Source organism: Pimephales promelas, chromosome 25, assembly GCF_988280905.1.
Source record: "Pimephales promelas chromosome 25, fPimPro1.hap1.1, whole genome shotgun sequence".
Lineage (NCBI taxonomy): Eukaryota > Metazoa > Chordata > Actinopteri > Cypriniformes > Leuciscidae > Pimephales > Pimephales promelas.
Window position 1 is genome coordinate 21,725,130 of NC_142793.1, and position 25,068 is coordinate 21,750,197.

Below are 25,068 nucleotides of genomic sequence, written 5' to 3' on the forward strand. Positions count from 1 at the left end.
CAACTTCCGCTGGAATTGTCGGATAGGGACCGTCCGTAGCTTTTCGCAAGAGTTCAAATTTTTGAACGCATGCGGATGACCAACGGACACGATTTTCTTCGCACCGCACTCGGTCGGACCCGTTTCGGACCCATTCGCATGCAGTCTGCGAATCTCCATAGGAAATGAATGACTTCCGGTCGTTTCGCAGCCGCATCGGAGCTGATTTCAACTGCCAGTGTGAAGGCAGCGTTAGATCAAACAGCGCTGTCATGGAAACCAGGAGAAACATTGTGCTGTGAATGAACTAGTAACGTTACTTTACGTCCACAGACCTGCAACATTCACCATGGATTTAATATAGTAACACTAACTGGAACCAGTTTGGCTGGAATGGTGAAATGCTTTCAAGTACTTCACACATCTTTTTTCAGCACTTCAAAATTCAAATATTATATAAATAAATGTATATTTAAATGTTATTTTTAATGTGATGACCAAAACATTATTTGTTCATCCTTCAAAGATGACCCCTATTTATAAACCTGAAAGTTTCAAGATCTAGGAAAACTCACACTTATTTAAAAATATTTTTTCTTTAAAAAAATAGAAAATTTCTCTGGCATTTCTTTCTTTTTGCTGTATCGAAAACGTACCGAACCGTGACTTTAAAACCGAGGTACGTACCGAACCGTGATTTTTGTGTACCGTTACACCCCTAGAGATAAGTGGTACCTGGTGGGGTCTTCTGCTGTTGTAGCCCATCCACCTCAAGGTTGTGAGTGTTGTGGCTTCACAAATGCTTTGCTGAATACCTCGGTTGTAACGAGTGGTTATTTCAGTCAAATTTGCTCTTCTATCAGCTTGAATCAGTCGGCCCATTCTCCTCTGACCTCTAGCATCAACAAGGCATTTTCGCCCACAGGACTGCCGCATACTGGATGTTTTACCCTTTTCTCACCATTCTTTGTAAACCCTAGAAATGGTTGTGCGTGAAAATCCCAGTAACTGAGCAGATGAGATGTGAAATATTCAGACCGGCCCGTCTGGCACCAACAACCATGCCACGCTCAAAATTGCTTAAATCACCTTTCTTTCCCATTCTGACATTGTCCCAGTCTTGACCCGGACCACACCCCTAAATGCATTGAAGCAACTGCCACGTGATTGGTTGATTAGATATTTGCATTAATGAAACTGAACAGGTGTTCCTATAATCCTTTAGGTGAGTGTATACAGTATATAGCCGCTGGAGAAAACAGATATATCATCGTTCCGCTCAGTTCTCATATAATGGTTTCAATGGAGGAAGATCAATAATATTGTTGAATATTAAATGATGGAGATGGATTTTTAATTTATTTATTTTTATTTTGTGATCCGATTGAGCGATGCTTTTAATAACAGAGCGTCACGTCAAAAAACGCGTGGGTTCTGTTCCATTCCGTTGGGCTCAGTGTGTGTACTATGAAGACATCTCAATGAGTTCGCCTTGCCCATCACACGCCTTATTTAGACATTTAAACAGTCAAATGTCGAGCAGTAACGAATCGCTACACAGATCCATAAAAAAGACGGGGGCCTGGAGAAGCAGTCCAATGCGGTTGTTTCCAAAAAAGTATTGAATGTCCAGAGGAATTCAGTAACCCCTCCCGTGAAAGTACGTATTTGAGAGCGCGCACAGGAGCGGGCGCTCGCACTCCAGCACTGCGTTCAGTCCCAAGCGCTTCTGACCGGCACTCCTCTGTGGACATTTATCTGTCTCAGCTCAACAGACCATAATAAGCAACCATGGATGCCATTAAGAAGAAGATGCAAATGCTCAAGCTCGACAAGGAGAATGCCTTGGACAGAGCTGAGCAGGCTGAGGGAGACAAAAAGGCAGCGGAGGACAGGAGCAAACAGGTCTGCGGTTTTAATGAGGACTTTAAAAAGTGATCCAAAACGCGCACGCGTCGGTCTCGCGCGCTAGCTACTTGATAAACGGATTATTACTGCGCCTCGGTGGATTAGTAACGGGAAAAGTGTTAACTTTTCATTGTCAGTTAAAACTATATCTATTTATATCTATCTGTTTAGTGTTGCTGTAATAATAATGTAATATTTTGTCATTCATCTAATGCAGGGAGATGTAGACTATATGCTACCATTAATTAATTAACTAACCCTCATGTTATATTGAGTTGGACTTTTTTTCTTTTGGTCCCCGAGTAGGATAAATAATAAGCCCATGTCTGTGATTTCTACTCGAATGTATTTGGTTTTCAATGTTTCAAGAATATTTTCATTATAAGTAGCCTATGCTACATTAAAAATGGTTCAAAATGTGAAATTACAAGGTTGTAGCCTAACCTTGAGATCACTTACGCTTTCGCTATTTTTAACAGTGTAGTAATGTCTCCCCTTAAATATTCCTCTGATCAAACCCAAACTCTTCTGGCATATATTACAGACACTTTAACTCACCGTGGTCCTATACAAAAAGTATATTTTGCTATAAGAGACCACAAACGCATCATGACGAAGGGTTAAATAGCATGTTTAGTAGGCTATCCGAAGTAGACATATTTAGTGTTTTAATAGCATTTGTAATAAAAGTTTACCTTTTCTGTTGTGAAAACTGTCATTTATGCATGTGTAGTTAGAAGACGAGCTAATTCAGTTGGAAAAGAGGTTGCGCGTAAGCGAGGACGAGCGTGATAAAGTGCTTGAGGAGTACCAGGGTGTCGAGGAGAAGCTCCTGACCGCCGACGAGGTCGCCACCAAGGTATTTCCCCGTGTGTCCCTGTCTGAATCTCCTTAACTTTTCTTTCTTTCCGTCTCTTTCTCTGCCACCACACTGCGCGCGCACTCTGCTTCCCGCTCTTCACTGCTGTCAATCACTCACTCGAACACGCGCAGCTTGAGGATGACCTCCTAGCACTGCAGAAGAAACTCAAGGGCACTGAGGATGAGCTCGACAAATATTCCGAGGCTCTTAAAGATGCCCAGGAGAAACTGGAGCTGGCTGAGAAGAAAGCCGCAGATGTGAGTATATGCAGCTTCTTCACCGCCTTCCTCACGCATCTTTTCCTGACACCTTTGGCATGACACTTTTTTTAGGCCTACTATAGCCAATGTCTGTCATCATATATCATTTTTGTTGTGGAGATTGTTTTCGGACCCAAGTTACACTTAGGAAACTTCCCAAAACTTCCCTTTTAAATAAAAATCAATCCAAAATCCAAATTATGTTTCATTTAGGCTAAGTAACACTTCCCTCACAAGTCATTTCTTGAGATAATATAGTGACGTCACTCCTCGTGTTTTTGGGCTCATGCAGTTGCAGTGTGACATTATTTCGTGATCAGTTATCTATAATGGCAAAGATTGGTCGTCTGTGGCATGGTGATATAAACACAATCTGCATACCTCTGACCAAACATGGATTGTTAGGGTAAGCAAACATGAACATAAGATTCGCGATTTTAAATTACAAGACGTGCATTCCAAGAGAGAGAGAGAGAGAGAGAGAGAGAGAGAGCAGCCAGGCTGTTATATTTAGCCCAGTGCTTTATATGGTCAAGACTCAACAACTCCTTGGGCTCTGCCCTCCTCGACAAAGACTGAACGACTGGAATACTACTGTCTTTTTAAATGGCCATTCATTAAGTATTCAAAATAAACTGTATTGCGAGTATTGCATGAGTGGATAATCGAAAGTCTTGTGAATATTTGCATAGCTTTGCATGATACAATACAAGGTCTCCGAGCATCTAGCTTCAAATAGCCTAATAGTTTACTCGAGTCGTTTTGTTCCGGTGATTCGACATCCTTTGTTAAACAATGAAGAGAATTATCGCGACTAAAATTAATCTATAAATCTATAAGTAGCAAAATCGTAAAAAAAAAAAAAAAAAAAAAAATCACTCGGTTTTGTTGTGTAAAAATAATAGATATTTGACCTGTGGTCTTGGATAGTGCTCACTAGGACTCCCCCTCGTGTACAATGACAGAACTACAGTAAGGGTGCGATATTTGGTTGTACTTAAATTTCTAATTAAAATATTACAATATTTTTAAACATATTATATATATATATATATATATATATATATATATATATATATATATATATATATATATATATATATATATATATATTAATTGCTTCTAACATAAAAAATTACATAAAAGTTTATATAATGTGTGTAGCCTCAGCCTCGGAGACATATTATATGTCTCTCTCTCTCTCTCTCTCTCTCTCTCTCTCTCTGTGTGTGTGTGTGTGTGTGTGTGTGTGTATACACTTACACGTTATATATACGTGTAAGTAACTTTTATGTTAAATGCAATTAATCGATTTGACAGCACTAATTATACATGACAATGATCATTTATTATAAAAAACAAATCATGTAATTTTAGTAAATAATATAACCATAATAATATAAACTAGGCTATATAGTTAAGTAAAATATTAGTTTGTCACTTAATCTATTAAAATATAAAATTGTTTAGAAAAGAATACAACAGCAAAGTCAGATCTGGTCGATGCTGTATTTATCCCTATAGAGGGCGCAACAGGACAGAACAAATAGACTGGAGGCCCAGAACGGCGCACCCCCTCCCAGTGAAGCCATTCCATATTTAGCAGCTCAGTTTCAGCAGCATCCCAGTCCCAGTCCCGTCCATCAGGCCACTGATTAACGCGTTCATTCAGGTGTGCAGCAGCTAGTGCATATCCTCCAAATGACTTTACAATAACGTACGATTTTAACGAGTTAATAATAATAAAAAAGTTTAAACACGCATTACATTTCACCTCTCGTATGTCTCACTGACTCTCACATGCAAATTACTGTTGTAAAGCGGCAGATAAGCCCTAGTTTGTGATAATGACGTCGTTTGGGGCTCGCCTATGAAAACATGGTTACTTCCGGTGTGATCTGTAAACGTTGCTCCGCGCACACACACATTACACAGATCAGGGGCAGCATCGTCTCTGAGCTGTGCTCTTAAGGAAACGCGGTACTAAACGAGGCTTTTAGGGGTTATTTAAAATTATAATGGCGGCTACATCGTTGGAAGCAGTTAAAAGAAAAATAAAGCTGTTGCAAGAGCAAGCAGACGGAGCTGAAGAGAAAGCGGAGAAACTGCAGAGGGACTTGGCGCTCGAGAGGAAAGCCAGAGAAACAGTAAGAACGCCACATTATATAAAGTGTGAAATGCATGTGTTCAAATGCGACTCGCTACAGTGTAGCGTCACGCGCATTCCGACGGTAATGTGTTCATTATACAGCCGCACATAGAATATGCGGATATGATGTGATGTGCTCGGTAACGTAGCGGAATTTCTCAGACGCCCTCTACGCGCTGTTTGTATGCCCGTTAAACGGCGAGATGTAGACTATATCACGCCCGGGTTGTATACATGTAGCCTAATTAAGAGCTCCGACTTCATGACAAGCAGGAGACGCGAATCAAATGTGATTATAGACTGACGCATCTGAATGGAGTTTAAAGGTGCTGAATAACGATGTCCGACTCGTATTCGAACGAGTCGCAATTTTGAGTCGGATCTTGTTAATGAATCAGTTGAACCGGTCCACAAATTTCGTCGGAACTGATAAACGAAACGTAAATGTTTTTCTGATAAACAATTCATTGACTCACTGCGAGATCTGTCTCTTTTTGACCGGTCAGACTCATAATAAAACGAAATTTTATTTAAACATGATCGATTCCCAGCAGCGAGCCAAGCCAACTGATGAGTGAACTCCTAACATCTGATGTGAATTAACGTTGCCATCATGAAAAACACTAAGTAGCTGTTTTCTAAATAGCTTAAACTAAGACTAAAGAGTAGGCCTATATTCATTTTTAGAATTAATTTGTAGGCTTGTTTAATATGTTTGCAAATTACATAAATTGACTTATTAAATGATTCATAAAACCCGTTTGAGTCGGTTCTTTTAATCGAGTCGCGGGAGTGAGTCGGACTTCTTGAAACAAGACGTTTAAACAACAGGGACAATATTGTTCTCACCAAAAACTTTCCCTGTACAATACTGTTTCTGTCTCTTGTTAACTGTTGTAATTAGAGAGTGGGGTTATAATCCAGTTAGTTGCACTTCTCTGAATAGGTCCTTGTTTGATGACCATTGACATTGGACTACCAGGTGCTCTGGGCGCAATCATTTCAATCTAATGCCAACAGCAGTTTAGTGGTGGTCCTGGAACTGTTTATGTAGTGGTTTTATCGTAATGAACTGGCAGTGTTGCTGCCTCAGGCTCCGTGTGGACATCTGATAAAGCGTTTTCCCTTATATGGCCAGTTTGCATTGTCACACACAGTGGGACTCACCTTAACTGTGCAGAAACAAACAGTGAGGGCTCTAGTTTCTTGCAGAAGCATGACATTAGTAATTAGTCTCAATCTTACCGCAACAAGCATGTTTGAGACTCTGGGCCCTTAAAGGAAATGTAGACGTTCAGTGGCTGTCAAGGCTATCTGAGTTGCTATTCAGTTTTTCATATCTCAGCTGACAATATAACATGTACTTTGCCCTATATAGCTCCCTATAGTATGCCTTTGCCTATCACTGGGCTGGGACTTAAAGGGACAGTTAACCCCAAAATGAAAATAATGTAATTTCCTCAACCTTAAGTTGTTCCAAATCCAAACCTGTATGAGTTTCTTTCTTCTGTTGAACACAAAGTAAGATATTTAGAATAATATGGGTAACCAAACAGTTGGACCCCATTGACTTCAATAGAATGGAAAATATAATATGGAAGTCAATGGGGTTCATCAACTGTTTGCTTAGACATTTTTCAAAATGTCATCTTTTCCATACTTTTCTAATATATAGTAGGTTAAAAACGAGAAAGTCATACAGGTTTGGAACAACTTGAGGGTGAGTAAATGATGACCGCACTATCCAATTAAGCAGAGGTGATTTGTTATTCATGCTATAAAAACATAATTGCAGCTTTATTTTGATGGTGTAACAAGACCGTAGATAAATTTGCCATTACTCTTATAGCCCAAATTTTCATTACATGTTTTCAGATTGAGTTTGATACTTTTTAATCTGAAACATGCTGCTACTTAATGATGAATTGTCAGACTAATTAAAACCGATAATTTGTCTTTTTGAACTCTTCATTAAAGCAACTGACAGAGTCATTCATTTTAGGAATTGGCATCATTGCATAATATACGTGGAGCTTAAAATTGTACAGTCAGTTATACTTTATTATCAACATTTTGCTTTAGCATCAACTGCAATCCAATATTGTCTTACAGCCGCTGAGAACCAACAAGCTTCAGAAAGCAGTATTGCGTTTCACTGCAGTCAGCAAAATGATGTTTGTAATGATATTTGCCAGGTAGCAGGAGCAGCCTGCAGTTCTCCACTGGTTGTGTGTGTTTGGCCTTGGACAGCGTAATCCATGTAGGTCTGTTGGGACTCCCTCCCAGAGCCTGTTAACTTTGTCCCAGAGGCTCGGTAATGATCTGATGGCCTAGTCCTGTCTCATCCATTAGCATTGCTGCAATTACGTGTTATATGGTGTGTGTGACCACAGCAGAACGAATCGCTCTGTGTGAGTAGGTCTTAATGGAAGCTAGTGAGGGTAGAGCAGCTCTGCCGTTAATATCCAAAATACACCATTACAAATACAAGCTTGGCCGTTCTTTCACGCTGAATGGGAGCTGTCAGCATTTCTGGGGTTTGGGTGTCAGACAGTCTATGTGACGTGTGTGTGAACATCTGAGGGCTTTATCTGATCTTGAGTTCCTCTGTGCTCTTCAAGGCTGAGAGTGATGTGGCGTCCCTGAACAGACGTATCCAGCTGGTTGAGGAGGAGTTGGACCGCGCACAGGAGCGTTTGGCCACTGCCCTGCAGAAGCTGGAGGAGGCCGAGAAGGCTGCCGATGAGAGCGAGAGGTTAGTACAGCACTCCCACACTCGCTTTACAGACGCGCAGTGAAATGCTATAGATGAAATGCGGTTGATGTCAAATATTTGCAAGGTTAATATCATTTGAATCTGTTTTAAAGGGATAGTTCTCTTTGAAATTAATTTTTGGTATGTTTTAGCTTACCTCAAGGGCACCCAAGATGTAGGTGTCTTTGTTTCCGTAGTAGTTTCAATTTTATATTTTTAGGTCAAACCGTCGTATAATGGAAGTCTATGGTCACCACCTCAAAGAGCATGCACAGAAGTCCAAATTGAACATGATCCAATGACTCATAAATGTAAGTACACATTGATGGCCTAAGACACGAAACGAGCGGTTTGTGGAAGAAAGCGAACAGTGTTTAAATTGTTTTTACCTCTCGGCGCCCTCAGATCACTTGGACATGGCTGTGATTACAAGAGGTAAAATCTATATAAATACTGTTCGTTTTCTCACACAAACTGCTCGTTTCGTGTCTTAGGCCTTCAATGTGTACTTACATTTACGAGTCATTGAATCATGATTAATTTGGACTTCTGTGCATGCCTTTTGAGGTGGTGACCATAGACCTCCATTATATGACTGATAGACACACGGTTTGACCCAGAAATATCAAAATTGAAACTACTGTGGAAACAAAGACACCTACATCTTGGATCAACCTGATTCACTTAAGCAGAACAAGTCAGTTGACTGGTCCTCACCCGTCCCTCCCCCTCTCGCAGTAACTGAGGTTGCTGTGTGCAGAGGCTTCACCACTGTGTTGCTGTTGAAATGACAACATGCTGCCACTTCCTAGCCTGCACCGCACATCTGGTGCCCTGCATAAAGACTGTTTGTGTGCGCGCTGAGGGAAGTCTGTGTAATTCGCTAATCACCAGGACCACGAGCCTACACTAGTAGTTCAGAAACGTCCCAGTTGTATTTAAGCGAGTGTTATTATTGCTTTTCTGGTGTTGTACACAGTGTGTATATATACAGTTGTGGCCACAATTATTTAGAACAGTAAGATTTTTTTTTAATGTTTTTAAAAGTCTCTTCTGCTCTCCAAGGCTTCATTTATTTGATCCAAAACACAACAAAAACAGTAACTTTTGAAATTTTTACAATTTAAAATTACTGTTTTCTATTTGGATATATTTTATGTATATTAAATGTGTATGTGGGTATATATATATATATATATATATATTGTGTGTGTATATATATTTATTTATTGTGTGTGTGTGTATATATATATATATATATATATATATATATTGTATATTAAATGTAATTTATTCCTGTGATCAAATCTGAATTTTCTGCATCAATACTCCAGTCTTACATGATCCTTCAGAAATCATTCTAATATGCAGATTTGCTGCTCAAGAAACATTTATTTATTATTAAACCTTTAATATTTATTATTAAATGTGGAGTTAAGTTAGTCGTTGCGCACATCCCTAGTTGGTATGCATGTGCAGTATGCAGTATTTGAGTAGGTAAACAAACGTCTATGGTTTATTTTTGTATTAAATTAAATGTTTACATTATTTAATATATATTTTAATAAAGCATATATTTATTTATTATTTATTTTTTTGATATTTATATTAATAAAATAAAATGTCATTAATATATAATATATTTTAAAATATGTAAAAAATGTAGTATTATTTGTGTGTTTAACCTTGTAAAGCATAGACAAGGCTTTTTTTAAGCCCTTGAAAGGCTTCTGCATATACCATAAAAATCAAGGGCAATGCAGACGGTTGTCATTGTGTGATGCTGTTTTTGGCCTAAACAACTGACGTGAGCTGTGTGTGTAGAGCCAGTGGGTTTCTGAATAAACAGCAATTTGTAGAGGCACTAGGCTGCGTTTCCCTTCCTTTGTTTGCCAACACAGAGGCCCTCTCTGTGTCCGGCCCAGCGCGCCTGCATATAGAACCACTCTGTACCGAGACCTGGTCCAGCTCTCAAGTGCTGCTTCCCTCCCATTCATCTCTGACAGTCACTGTTCTAACATTATGAGCAAAAGTGGCTTTAGAAACCAAAAGCTCAAGAAAACTAAAACGGTGTCTTTGAATCGAGAGCTTGGCTGCAGACAAGTTGGCGTCTTTGAATGTAATTTGTGGCGAGTTATCGATCCAGATTGAGTCATTTCACTTAATTTCTTGCTTCCTCCTTCCAGAGGCATGAAGGTCATTGAGAACAGAGCTCTGAAGGATGAGGAGAAGATGGAGATCCAGGAGATCCAGCTCAAGGAGGCCAAGCACATCGCTGAGGAGGCCGACCGCAAATACGAGGAGGCAGGTTTCCTCAGCCACCGAAACACACACACACATGAAACAAATGACTTCCTGCCTTATCACATGACCGTTCACACTTAGCTCCGTTCACACTTAGCTCCGTTCACACTTAGCAGATGCTTGCAGTTCAGATGGAAAGATTTGCTGTATTTTGTAATCTGATTAAAATATCGTTTTTTTTTTTTTGTTCATGTTTTGAATTTTTGTTTAGGTTTTAGTTGTCATTACATGTTTTTGTTTTGTCTTGTTTTCATTGTCTCTTGTGTTTTTGTCTGGTTTTGGTTTTGTTTTCAATCCCCTTTGTATTGTTTTGTTTTCAGTTTGTCTTGTGGTGTTGTGTTTTTATTATATCAAAAGTTAAATCTTTTTTTGTTCAATGTGTACATTTCTTTCTTCAATTGGCCACAAGAACAGGCTTGTAATTGTCCGGTGATCTGGCCTGTGTGTGCAGGTGGCCCGTAAGCTGGTGATCGTTGAGGCTGAGCTGGAGCGCACAGAGGAGCGTGCCGAGCTGAATGAGGGGTACGAGGCGTTCCCACAGCCTCTTGCATGTCTACTCAAACACATACACATTCATATTGATATGCATGTGCCTGACTCGCACACACACTCATCAGATTTTATGTCAGTTTGCCTACACACAGGACGCATTCAAACGATGCTAACTAGCTAGCTAACCTGTTCACTTTTCTGAGGTAAAAGAACACAAGTAATCGTAAAAAAGTATAATAAAAACATTGTTTCTGTCGAACAGTTCATTGTAACTAGAAGAGTCGCAGATAAATGTTACTTTTGTAAACGGTCATCGTTTAGTGAACGCTACTAGTCCCGCCCCCTTCTTTTTCTGATTGGTCCTTTGTTTAAACTGACGCATATCATGCTGTAATGCGCTATTTTTAACTTGATATGTAACTTGTCTCGGTCTATCCCTCCATCTAAATAGATCTACCACCCTATTGTCTTAAATATCAAAAACCTGTACATAAAATTAGTACAAAGTAGATGCCGAAAATTGCTACAAGAATGTGTCCTGTGTGTCCGTCCCCTTTTTGCTGTTGGCTAATACATTCCTGTTCTGGTTGTCTTTTATAACGTTTTATTTTTTGCATGCGCCGTTAACTTGCATGTGGAATGGCCTTCCCCCCTGCACACACTAACAGAACCAGTCGAAGATTACAGGATGAGCTTCGAGTGTTGGACCAAGCCTTTAAGTCAATAAAGGCATCAGAAGAACAGGTACTACTGCACACGACTCAGTTCACACATCTAACTGTCCCACCTGCTTGCTACCAGTGCAGCCTTGTTCGGACCATCTTTTTGTTTTTGGTTTCACGCCCTTCTAACTTAGCAGGAATGCTGCTACTCGAACGCTTCTTGTAAGGTGTAACAGTTTGCATGCTGCAGATCGTCACATTCCTGCTGCGTTAAGGGGATTTCGGATTCCCCTTTGTCCTCCAACCCTGTTTTGATTGATTGATTTTTTTGGGGGGGGGTTTTGTTTCTTTTGTTTCTGGTTCCCTGATGTCAATCCATCCTATCTGCTTCTGGTTCTCCTCCTCTCAATGTACCTTTCCTCCTCCTCCTCTCCTCTGCGTTCTGTGTGTAAAACACCAGCAAATGCTCTGAGCTTGAGGAAGAGTTGAAAACTGTGACCAACAACCTGAAGTCCCTGGAAGCCCAGGCTGAGAAGGTAGGTGTGCTTTTGCTGCCCCGGGCACACCATCCACCCCTCCTCCTGAACCAACCGGGATAACCAGTGTGTTATAATGTGTCACAACCCATCATTGTCTGCAAAATGTCATTGAGCCTGTCAACAGAGGTGTTGCGTCCTTTGCTGAAAATACCAGCTAAATTTTTTTTGATTTCTTCTGCTTTAGATGGTGCATCAGCGTAGACTTTTTTTTAAGCTTGATGGTCTTTCTGAATGCCTAAGAAAATCTTGTTAACAGTGAAATCTGGTTAAGCTGGTTAAGAAGCCTAGTGGAGGCACCAGCATACCGATCGCAACATATGTTTGTGTCAGGGTAAAGGCCCGTTCACTCCAAGAACTGTTATGACGATAACTATATTAGCATCCACACCAGCGGACGTTTTGTCATCTGCTGATTTAAATGCTCGAGCAGCAGGATGGATTCTGATTGGCTGGCTGTGTTTTTATCGTTCTCTGAAAAAAAATTCTGAAAGTGATTCCAACGATTTGTTACTTTGAGCCGTTATCGCTAGTTGTGTTGCGGACTCTGCTATTCTTTTATATTAGGATGATTTTTAGTACTTTCTTTATCATTATAGTTATCAGCCTTTTTGTGAACGGGCCTTAGAGGGTTAGTTCACCCAAAAATGAAAATTCTGTCAGTATTTACTCACCCTCAAGTTGTTCCAAACCTCTATGAGTTTATTTGTTCTGCTGAACACAAAGGAAGATATTTGGAAGAATGTTTTAATCAAACAGATCTTAATCCCCATTGACTTCCATAGTAGGAAAAAATACATACTGTCTAACCAAACAGTTGATGGACCCCCACACTGTAAAAATGCATATGCTTTATCTAATCAATAGAATTGTGACAACAGATTACAAGCAATATTATTAATTAAACTTAACAAATTAGAATTGAGTAATAATTAATCGAATTATTCCTTAAAAGTTAACCATTTAAAATGAGTTAAGAAAAAAATCTCACTAACAGACAGACGTCAAAGATTAATTAAGAACTCTTTATTTTATATTGCCAACATTGAAGAAACCTGATGTTAACAAGCAGAGTAACTGAAGGAGAAAACTGTTATTTTAAAACAAACACCGATCACCATAATGGTGACTTAAATTTATGTTTTTTAGTGGTTGTTTTACTCATTTGAAATGGTTAACTTTTAAGGAATTAATTTGATTAATTATTACTCAATTCTAATTAGTTAAATTTACTTAATAATATTGCTTGTAATCTGTTGCCACAATTTTTTTGATTAGATAAAGCATATTCATTTTTACAGTGCATTGGAAGTCAATGGGTTTACAATTGAGAAAATAAATCTTAATAAAGAATAGTTATTAAATGTTGTTGTTTACTCGATTAACTAAATTACTATAATTATTATTATTATAAATTCTTTCTTTCTACAATGACAAATAATCTGAAATGTCTTGCTGATGCAACCAAAGTAGATATCATTTAATATTGACAACACTGTCCATGATGATGTCATTTACAAAAGACAGTGTAGGCAGTCCCTCAATTACCCCTTTTCCACCCAAAAAGAAGTGGTTCGGAACTGGTGCTGGTTCGGAGTTGGTTCAACTTGCGAACCCGGTCAGAACCTGTTTGTTTTTCCACTGACTAGAGCGCCCAGGGAACGACGTCGTTACGTCACTGTGTACGTCGCTAGAAACTCTTGGAAGTACATTGCTTTGGGATTATCTCTAACTCGTTTAAGTCTTTTAATCTTTTTGTTTATGTAATCTTTTCTGATAAGTTATGTACCCCTGTCTTGTTTCTTTTTTTTTCCCCATTTATTTGTGATCGTGACTTTTCTTCTTTGCTTATGTTTCAAATAAAATAAATAAATAAATAAAAACGCTTGCGCCAACTTCAAGCATAACAATTACAAAGGCGGACTCCATCGTGTTTTTGCAAATGTTTCTCCTGGCTTTGCGATGCTCAGAAAAGATGTTGAGAACACATCTAAACCCGCCCCAGCCCCCGACGTAAGCATGACGTGGTAAAAGAACGGTTCTAGTCCAGTTTTCCCGGCCGAGAACCGGTTCTTTGGCTGTCGAAACAGAACTGGTTCGCGTGCAGGCACCGGCTCTCAAAATGCTTTGGTGGAAAAGGGGCTCTTGAGATCAGTTCTGGAAAAAAAAAAGATTTATGTACTGTAGCAAGAAGCCTAATTGTATCATTGAGCAAAGCACTAATATATTGTTAAGTGGTCGTGTGTGCTGTTTGTCCTAATGTTTTTTATTTTTGTGATGTCTGCAGTACTCACAGAAAGAAGACAAATATGAGGAGGAGATCAAGGTTCTCACTGACAAACTGAAGGAGGTATGGAGGCTTTTTTTTTTTTTTTTTTTTTTATATCCAAGGGAGGATAATATAACCATTTTTTGTCTCCCTATTCTGTTTAGTGCATTTGAATATTTTATTTGCTTTGTTCAGGGCTTTGTTTTTGTTCCCTGCAGGCCGAGACCCGTGCCGAGTTCTCTGAGAGGTCAGTCGCCAAGCTTGAGAAGACCATCGACGATCTTGAAGGTACGACTTTCGTTCACTCATTCTCTCATATCAGTGTCATTTCCATTCATACGTGCGATTGAGAAGTATTCAGGGAGAAAACCGTTTTCGCTTCAGGTCATAAAGCTTCTCCTCAAACCTTCTGCCCCACTGGCTTTCTTTCGGCTTTCTTATCGGTTCAGTCACACAATTAAGCATTACTTCTTTTGAAGAGACCAATTGTTGAGCAGGTCCACACACAGACTTCACATTGTTTTGTAAGATGACACCGGTGTTACGGAGGTCCAATTACACGCAGCGTTTAAGCTTGATTTGGCTTTTATGGGCCTCCTGTTAAGAAGTCTATTACTGTTCTACTCATTTAGATTTACACAGGTTCATTTTCATAATTATACTGCTGTGTTTGCACTGTGATAATGCAACGTCCCAGTCAGAGAGACATCAGTACGAACCTTAACAGGAATAGAAAGGAAAAATGTCTTTTTCTCACCTTCATTTCATTCCAAACCTGTTTGATTTCATTTTTTTTTCTGTGGAGCATGAATGATGCTTCACAAACAAATTCCCACAGTGCACTTTTTCCATAATGAGAATTGATGCTGTTGAACTCTCATAAGTGACAATAAAAGCAACGTAAAAGAACATTAACGCCACCGCTCAAAAGTTTGGGGTCTTTTAGGAAAGAAAATATAAGAATTCATTTAATAATCAAGTGACAGTCAAAACATTTATGATGTTACAAAAGATTTCTATTAACGTCTTTTGAACTTTCTATTCGTCGAAGAATCCTGGAAACAAATGCCTCACTATTTCCACAAAATATTCAGCACAACCGTTTTTTTTAATTAATAATCAGAAATGGTTCTTGAGCAGCAAATCATCATATTATAATGCTTTGCGATGGATCATGACGCTGAAGACTGGAGTAATGATGCTGAAATTCAGCTTTGATCACAGGAATAAATTAGAATCTAAAATATAGTCAAATAGGTTTTTTTTAATTATTATTATTTATCAATATTAGTGTTTTTATTGTGTTTTTGATCAAGTAAATGCAGCCTTGGTTGAGCATTAGAGACATTCAAAAACTTACCGACCCTAAACTTTTGAACTGTAGTGTTGTACGTATTATTATTTATTATTGATTTGTGGTCTCACACACACAGTTTTGGCCATAAGCATCAGGAAAAAATGTAAAAGTAGGGTGCGCTACATAAAGTGTCCTGTGGTGTTACAAGACATGGGGGTTTGACATCAGTAGCCGCGTTTCCATTACCCTTTAAATTGCGCAAATTGAAATATACGCTCAATGGAAACGCGTCAATTTCGCAAAAACTCGTTTATCGCAAAAAAGTTTTTACGCTCGCATGAGGAGGTATTTCAGGCAATTCAAAAAAAGGAGTGTTTCGCAAAACTGCTATGGAAAACGGGTTTTGCGTATTTACAGTCACCTGACTTGGGTCAGTCCGTGTCCGCAAACAATAATATCATCTTTATTATAACATTTGTTTGGCAACATATGTAGAAGACTCTTTTATCCATAAAAGGAGCAAAGCAATTCGTCACATTTCATTCGTAATACAGGTTGGACAATAATAAAAGGTTTTTATCGACATTTAGAAAATATCGCAAGTTTTGCGCAAATCTGTAATGGAAATGCGGCTAAGGACAGGAAACCAATGACGCCATCTAGACGAACCATATTTGAAGTTTGTGAACCGTGCGTGCTGGATACTAGCAATCTGGGCGTTTAGCAAATGTCTGTTTTCCATTGAAAAAGTCACACATGTTTTGATTGACATGACCGTGAGAAAATAATGACGGAATGTTATTTTTCGCGTGGACTATCCGTTTAACTCGTTGACGGAAATTTGTTTTTCCTTGTTTCAGTTCCTTTCCATTCATTCGATAACTTTATTTTCTGTTTTCCCTCCACTATATCTCTTCACGTCACTCTCTCGCTGTCTGTCCCTCCGTTCATTGGGGCCTGTCTTGCCGCTGGACTGGACGCTTCACTCCTGCACCTGCTTTTATACCCCTTCCACTTCCTCCTCTCCACCCTCCTCTGTCTCCCTCCATAAAACACACCATCCCGTATCCTGATAGATGAGTTATATTCCCAGAAACTCAAGTACAAAGCCATCAGCGAGGAGCTGGACCACGCTCTCAACGACATGACTTCAATGTAACTCGCCTGTGCCTATGCTCCTCCCCTATTACCCATAACCCCCCTCTCTAAATAAGGTCTTGTATCTTCCTTCTGTCTAAAAACTCTATCTCTGTAACTCTACAAGACATGTGGTCTGTTAGGAATTTGATGTCAAGTCGTTTGCTTATTGCAAATTGTTGGGGCCATTGCTTGTAGAGTCAGTGCATAGGAGTTTTGAATTCATAACTTGTATCACTTTATTCACAATAATCTTGAAAACAAAAACAACTCCTAACTTTTCTTTTTAGTAATAAGGCTGGGCAATATAGCTTTAACAGTATATATATTTAAATATTTTAACTTTTGCAGAATTTTTTTTTTTTTTAATTATATAGAAAATATTTAACTTTTTTTTTTTTAAATTGTTTTTCACTGAAGAAATGCACAGAAAATGTATTTATTTTCATATATATCAATATAAAAAGCATATTATGTTTTTATCTACATCACTACCGTTTAAATGTTTGGGGGCATCCCGAATTAATTTTATTTTGAGTATTAATTATTTTATTCAGCAAGGACGGGTTCAGTAAAGGACTTCATAATATAACAAATTTGCTGTTTTTGAATTTTCAACAAAAAAAAAAAATACATATATATATATATATATATATATATATATATATATATATATATATATATATATCATGGCCCACAATAATATTGAGCTGTTTCTCAACATTGATGATGATAATAATAATAATAAATGGTTTTGACTTATTTACATCGCAGGAATAAATTACATTTTATATCAAACAAAGATAGAAAACAGTGGTTTTAAACGATAATTTTTCATGTTACCGTTTTACTGTATTTTTGATCAAATAAATGCAAATGACTTTCACCTTGATAAAAAAAAAATATCTTTACAAACTTTTTAACGTTAGTGTATATTTTAAAGGAAAACATGGGAATCAGATTCTGTCTAAACAGTTTAACTAAAAAAAGTACAGATTCATCAAACTGAAGTCACTTTACTATCTTAAAATAACAATATTTTATTGTTAAAATAATATAAAAAATGCCTCAGTCACTACTATATCACCCAGCCCTATTAGCAGTACTGTGGAGAATTCAGAAACGCACCACGCTTTTACAGTGGGAAGCGTTTTGTGCTCGCTGGCTTCCTGTGTGTGTGTGTGTGTGTGGTGGGGGGGTGTTTTCTCTCTCTGGTGTGAAATTGAACTACTAACAAGGTCTCCTTCTGTTCAGAAGACAGGCCCAATGGGTTCTGATCTCATCTGTCGACATCATGTTTGATGCGTAGTAGTTGTTTAGGAGTGTGTGTGCTGCTTGGTAAGTCAGCAGTGTGTTTGTGTGGCTCCCCTCTATGGCCATTCAGTGCATTGATACGATTAATATCATAGAGGCTCTTTATAATAAATATCCAGCGTCCGCTTCGGACGGTAAGCATCGTGGCTCCTGTGTGTGTTGGTTTCTTCCCTTTTTCTTGTGTTTGGTAGTGTACTCAGTCCCTTGCATCACTCTTTTTTTACTTCTTCCCCCCCGTGCAGATAAATTGTCCCTCAAAGACGCCTCCCGCTGGCTGAACGACATCACTGCTCTTTCCAGCCTTTCTTTTCCTCTTATCCCGCTTCCCTCTCTTCATCGATCATTGTGTTTTGTTGCCCATCTCTTCTTGTACAGATCCTTTAATTCTTTCTGCTTTATGTAAAACTATGTAAACCTTCTTGTTTTTTGTTCTTTATTTTCCTTTTCATTTCTATGTGCTTTTATTGCTGTGGCTGTAATAAAGTCAGAAGCATTGATAGAAGTCGTGGATTTCCTTTATGGTTATTATATGAGCTGTTATTGACTTCCGGAGAGGAGAAAGCAAGCCTTTGTTCCTCGAGTGTTTAATAAAGCCTTCATGTCTTCATGTGGGGAAGGTTCCTAGAGCTCTGCACACGTTGGTTTCGACATTTTTACATGTTAGGCAAATTCGTTCTGCCCTACTATTCAAATTTCTGTGGCTTTTTGATCAAGTTTTGTCATGCAAGTAGATGACGGTCCCTTTTGTTTTAACGTCTTCATTAAACCGCATGATAACCTGTCGTGCTTGTTTAAAAGAAATGCGTCAACCACAACTTAAATTTAACCTGTGATAATATTGCACTTATTTTCACCGATCAGGAAATGTTTTCATGAGTGATCTAATCCTTTGGGTTTGGGTTTTTAGCATACCCTTAACCCGTTCAGGGGGGATATCTTATAGATTCGTAACAGTTGCACAATTGTTAGAAAATTGTTGTTAATGGCATTTTAAATAAATTCCTCACTTTCCACTAAACGAGACCAGTGTTGCAATAGATGTCTTTCATAGTTCATCATTTTAAAGCTTATAAAATTACAACTATTTTAATTGTTCTATCCTTTATTTTTAGCTTATACAAAAGTAAACTAAATTAAATCAAAAAACTGTTTTCATAGCATTGAATTTTCTCCCAAAATTATTTTTAACAGGTCCTCAACAGAAAAGGACCTGTCGAGGTTTAAAAGACCTCAAATTCAATAAAAGGCCCAACATATGAGGATTACTTTTAGCTGTGTTTCTGTGTGTCATGAGTAAGCAACCGAGTATCTAACACTCTGTGTAGAGCGAACACGAGCGTCTCTTGTTAAAGGGGTGATGAACTGAGGAATCAAATTTTCCTTGAGCTTTTGACATCTAAGAGGTCATCATATTATAAGAATGTCCTTGTTAGTCCAATAAAAGCTTTTATTGACACCAGCCCCAGCAAACAACTCATTTTTCAAAGTGGGGAACTATAACGACAAAGAAGATAAAACACCACCCCCGCAGAAGAAGATCAACGCCTACTTCAACACGGCCGGTTTAGCCCCGCCCACCGATTCGCGCATTACACGCATAGCTAAATAACATAGATCTACCGAACAATAAACATGACGTTTACAAAATATTCTGCAGCGCCTGGTTGTGGAAGAAGACAGTCGCTGCATTTGCTTCCTCTGGATTCAAATAGGAAATTAGCATGGTTAATTTATTTTTAATGACGTTCCTAAGCTCCTAAAACGTTGTCCGTCTGTTCGCTTCATTTCACTGAGGATTGTTTTGTAAACAAGACTGGATTTGCAGACCGATTAAGAGTAAAGAACGGTGCCGTCTATATTGGATCTGACAGGAATGATGCAACACACGGACTCAGGGTCGAACATGTATGGGCGAATCATTCCGGTTGCCATTTTACAACATTGGACGTTTTCAAAACACAGACGAGTGAGTTGAAACTCATTATAATATGCAAACGATTATCCACTCACAGCAGTGGGCGTTTACTTCCGAATCTTCAGTGCGAAACGCCCATAAAAACCCAGCGTTTTTGAGCTAGGCTCAAAACTAGGGTATAAAATAGCCTATTACTTATTGATTTTGACGTTTTTGAATGCAAACACCAAGCGAACGTCATAAGTTGACCTCAGACAACAATATAATACAATTTGAAAAGCCAGTTCATCACCCCTTTAAACCCAGGTGCTATTTTTTTAATGTCCCTGGTTAAAGAGGTCACCGCTCTCCACTTATATATATATATATATATATATATATATATATATATATACTGTGATGTATATCACGTGTTACTAGTCAGGACAGAATTCTTGGGTCACTTGTTGTTTTGTGACGCTAATCTTTAAGCTCCTAGTCTGCTGTTTTCATATTCTACTGAGGTATGGGAGTTTAGATTTAAGGAGTTTTTTTTCCTCCTGGCATTTTCACTGGGCTTACCACCAAAATGGATTCGTTTTTAGCAAAATATTTTATTAATACATTTTTAATTTTAGTAGCTATTTTAATTAATGTAGTGGCCATGGGACCCACATTTTACCATGGTCACTAACCTGCGAACCAAGTATTTATTTATTAGAAATGGCTGACAGACACAAGCACCGTCCAACAAAAAGTATAAGGTAAGGTTAAGTAGCAAAATATAATATAGAAAATAGCACAAAGTGAAAATTAATGTTACGGAAACTACAGGTACCATCCATGGCAAATACATACACTAACATGAACTTTCTATGAAACATATGGACACTGATCCTGCTGAGTTTCATCCATGTTGGCCAACAACCACACAACACAACACTATGTTCTGTTCAACTGGGCCATCTTTATAGTTGGATACTATCTAGTGGATACATGAGCTCTTACAAACACCCTGCTGTCTGATCCTTCTCCAGGTTGGTTTCAGTCTGAGTGAAATGTTACTAACTATTCCCTCCAGCTGTTCTCATTTCTTCTTCACTCTGTTCTTTCTCTGTTTCTCTTGTCTTAACCTGCTGCGTTGCCCGCTCCTGTAGACCGTCTCTACCAGCAACTCGAGAAAAACCGCCTTCTTTCTAACGAGCTAAGAATGGCCTTGAATGACGACTAAAACTAGTGTGGACTTTTGTTTTTGTTACTGATCACCAAATGGTGTCTAAAAATGAATGCTGTTGTGATTGAAAGTTCAAGTGTTTTTGTAACGCTGCCTTCAAGTCATGTTGGGAAGATCGTATTTACCAGATTAGATATTTAACGCCAAAATAAATGTTATGTCATATTTTGTGCACAACTTATTCCACCAGTCAAAATATCATTTTTTTAAGAAGTCTCTTATGCTCACCAAAGCTATATTTTATTTGATCAAAATTACATATTTCTTTTTTTTTTTTTAAATATTACAATTTAAAATAACTGTTTTCTATATGAATATATTTTAAAATGTAATTGAATTTTCAGCTGTCTTCCGTCTTGATTCTTCAGAGATCATTTCTGATTATCAATGTTAAAAACACTTGTTATGCTTAATATTTTTGTGGAAGCAAAACAGTGATGCACTAAAAATGTGGGGTAATTGGAGTTTTAAAAAAGAAACAGAAAATAAATATACCATTGTTAATCAAGGGTGCGTTTAATTGATTAAATTTGACCATAAATACATTTATAATGTTGCAAAAAAAATATCTGAAATTCTTTGAATACTATTCAAAGAATTTTGTGTGTGGAGGATCATGATTTCCACCAACATTGATAAAATCCGTTATTAATAATTGATCAATAATAATAATTGATGAATGTTTATTTTATAGAAATTATCAATTATAAAAATGCTTTTAATTGTAGGGAAAAAAAACCATTGAAAGAGAAATTGACCAGTGCCTTTTAGTGCGACCAAAATCGTAATTGCGATTCCGAACTCTTCCCAGAAAAACTTGAAGGCAGCTTTTGGATGATGGATGGCGACCACTTTAATCAGGATGTCATCTAATGCCTTTTGCTTTATGCAAGAGTCAGCACTCTTTAACTGTTAGATATTTATATATTAACACATGTATATATAAAATGTATCTCTGCTATGGTTATTTAAATGAACGCATGAATTGAGTGTGTAAAGTCTGTTATAGGCAGTGTTGGGGGAAACGTATTACTATTGAAAGGTTTGTTTGAGCTGCACCCCATGATTTTACATTTTCTTCAGCCTGAGGCTCATTCATTTCACTTCTGGTGTAATGAAGTAAATAAATGAAGTAAAATGACTTTTTTTTTTAGGGAGTAACTGAATATTGTAAGTTTCCCCAACACTGGTTATAGACAGTGATGACCCTGCTCAAGGTATCCACTGCATGTTATTCCCTACAGGCCTTGCATTGATATTAACGTGTCTTTCACTTGATGTTCTGACAGAAAAACTCTCACATGCTAAAGAAGAGAACCTCGAAATGAACCAGATGTTGGAACAGACTCTATTGGAGCTGAATAACATGTGAATCCTGGTCACATGATGATGATGATGATGTCTGCATTTTGTATTTGTTTTTTTTTTTTTGTTTTTTTTCGTCCTGACAACTATCAGATTGAATAACGTGTGCCATTTGTTACAAAAGCTTTCGTTTTCCTTGTATTTTATTTTTTGATGTAATATTATGGCACATGTTGATTTCATTCTGATTGTGCACAAATGAAACAAAGTTAGCAGCAATTGCACTTAATTCAATATATGCACATAACGGTTCTAGTGGAGTCTGATGCCAAGTTGAATTGAAATTGAAAGGTTTTTCTTTTATAGTGTATGTAGGATTAGGTTGTCCTATGTATACTGGTGCTACTGTGAAGGCGGATATCTAGCAGTGTGTAGCTTATAGAGGTTTATGATTAACTTTATACACTTTCCAATTTGGATCTCATTCTCTGTGCCAACATTTAGCCCTAAAGGGACTTATTTACACTCCGACGTTTTTATTTATTTTGGTTTCCTTCGCATTTTGCTTCAGGATGTCAGGCAACATTTTTTGCAAACGCTCTTGAGTTCGCTTGTGCCGAAAACCATGTGGAAAATATGATGAAATCATATTTGGTTGTGCCTCATTCATTTTTAGTCATTTTAAATGTAGATGTATTAAATGTATGCCATACATAAATGTACAAAGCTAAAATAAATAAAACCACTCCGTTTGACGTTTTCTAAGCTTGGGGTCTGTTTGTGAGGTGTTAATGGCTTTAAAGTTAGGAGTAGTTCACTTTTAAACTGCAAACTGTTCAAAGGGCTTTAAATGATTTCAGACGACGAATGAGGGTCTTATCAAGCGAAACAATCGCTCATTTAAAAAAAAATAACAACGTTTGTTTTATAGGCTCAAATGGTCGCCTTTGTTATGCACGTCCGTGACTCTCCTGTTCGAACTCATTCATTTCGTTTGTTGAATGAACCAAAAGACTCAAAAAGATTCATTCATTTTGATGAACGAGATCGAACAGGAGAGTCACAAACGCGCATCACAGAACAGAGCAAGGCGACCATTTGAGCTTATAAAACTTTTTTTATGAGCAATTGATAAGACGTCTGGAATTGTTTAAAGCCCTTTGAACAGTTTGTAGTTTGCACTGAAACTGTCTTTTGGACCTTGAACCGTTTGGTTCCCATTGAAGTCCATTATATGGAGGAAAATCCTGGAATGTTTTCATCAAAAACCTTAATTTCATTTCGACTAAAGAAAGAATGACATGGACATCTTGGATGACATGAGGGTGAGTAAATTATCAGCAAAAGTTTTTATTTTATTTTATTTTTTTAAGTGAACTACTCCTTTAAGTGCACTTCTGTTCTCTGTTAGCAGAGCCTCATCTTCTCCCACTTATTATGCCAATAGACTGCTACAGTCGGTTTCCGGAAGTAAAGCTTCCGGCTTTTTTTTTTCCATAGGGAAATTGGGTTTTAACAAATTTGCATAATTTGTGCTTTGTTTAATAATCATTTGAAACATGGCAAAGTGGCAGCTCCAGTAGTAATGAAACGATGTATCTTGAACTCTATGGAAACCATGTATGTATCTAACTTTATTTAAACAATTTTATCAATTAATTAGGAATTTATACCTGTATGATATTGGGCCGTATCCAGATTGGTCCAGCGGTTTGTTCGATGGGTGGATGAATGATTCAGCTGCAGGCGCCCTCTTCTGGGCAGATGCGGGACTTCATTCAGTGTGACCCTCACAGTGCCCAATCCCATGGACGATTGCAAATGTTTGAGTAGTTTTTGTTGTGTAATGCTTTATGGGATTATAGTTATATTTTCCTCACAAAAGCCGTTCTTCAGTCTACCTTCGTATTTTTATCAGATTTTCAAAAACTTTTTGTTCAAATAAGTTCATAATTTGTATTCACTTTGTAGCTTGTTGGCATGGCTTAAGTTAAAACGCTTTTTTTTTTTTTTTTTTTTAATCGCCATGGGAAAAGGCCGCTGGAAAAAAGTTGGAGCAGTAGCACACTATGTTGCCGAACAAATCAATCTGATTCCTTGTGTTAAATATAATATTTGCTTCTTGTTGCATAAATATCCCACTGGAAGATTTGAATTGTATGGTGTTGGCAGTTGGAAGGTGTGGCATTGTTACAATGCAGGACGTGAACTAACATAATGGGTTCCGCTTGTTAACCGCATGATTACAAAACCAGACCTAAAGATTAAACGTAGCCTAATTCTTGAGGTGCTATGCTTAATATTGTTATGTTTGACTGCTATTTCAAACTGTACATAGACTCTGAGCTGCTTGACTATTGCAGCATGTCTTAACAAATTGTATACTCAAAGAATCCACTGGGTGTGAACAAAAAGGTAGAACAGAAGAAAAAAAAATATGTGAAAATGTTACTTTTTCATATTCCACTGGGAACACGTCTTGCATATCCACAAAGCTCCCGGCAAGGTGAGCTGGTACTTAAAACGGAGATCTCGTGAAAGGTCAGATGTAAGTCATACAAAATTAATGAATAATTCAGAATTCATTGGTGCGGAAAACATGAACATGTGGGTTACACCGGGCGCTTATAATACAAAGCGATATGTTAAGTGATTGGTACTGTTGTTAAGAAACGCAATACAATGATAGTTCACTAAACTTCCTAAAGGCT

General features: G+C 37.9%; 1 protein-coding gene across 12 annotated transcripts; it reads left to right on the plus strand.

Annotated features, from left to right (window-relative positions):
• Positions 1-1,650: 1,650 nt before the first annotated feature.
• On the plus strand, positions 1,651-23,117 carry tpm1 (tropomyosin 1 (alpha)). 12 transcript variants are annotated; one of them, XM_039647051.2, is made up of 10 exons: positions 1,652-1,884; positions 2,621-2,746; positions 7,780-7,913; positions 10,100-10,217; positions 10,669-10,739; positions 11,832-11,907; positions 14,195-14,257; positions 14,395-14,464; positions 16,550-16,628; positions 18,167-18,426. In XM_039647051.2, the coding sequence occupies exons 1-10, from the start codon at positions 1,771-1,773 to the stop codon at positions 18,168-18,170; spliced, it is 855 nt and encodes a 284-aa protein (XP_039502985.1). In that variant the 5' UTR covers positions 1,652-1,770; the 3' UTR covers positions 18,171-18,426. The 12 variants fall into 12 exon arrangements, with proteins under 12 accessions (XP_039502993.1, XP_039502992.1, XP_039502985.1 ...); XM_039647059.2 differs by lacking the exons at positions 11,832-11,907; positions 16,550-16,628; positions 18,167-18,426 and adding exons at positions 11,378-11,453; positions 22,342-23,117 and having other exon boundaries at positions 1,651-1,884; XM_039647058.2 differs by lacking the exons at positions 2,621-2,746; positions 11,832-11,907; positions 16,550-16,628; positions 18,167-18,426 and adding exons at positions 2,881-3,006; positions 11,378-11,453; positions 22,342-23,117 and having other exon boundaries at positions 1,651-1,884.
• Positions 23,118-25,068: the final 1,951 nt, after the last annotated feature.

Coding starts and splice junctions, on each gene's coding strand:
- tpm1 (XM_039647059.2), top strand. CDS start 1,771: ATGGATGCCATTAAGAAGAAGATGCAAATGCTCAAGCTCGACAAGGAG. Junction 1,885..2,620: donor CGGAGGACAGGAGCAAACAG/GTCTGCGGTTTT, acceptor ATGCATGTGTAG/TTAGAAGACGAGCTAATTCA. Junction 11,454..14,194: donor TAAAGGCATCAGAAGAACAG/GTACTACTGCAC, acceptor TGATGTCTGCAG/TACTCACAGAAAGAAGACAA.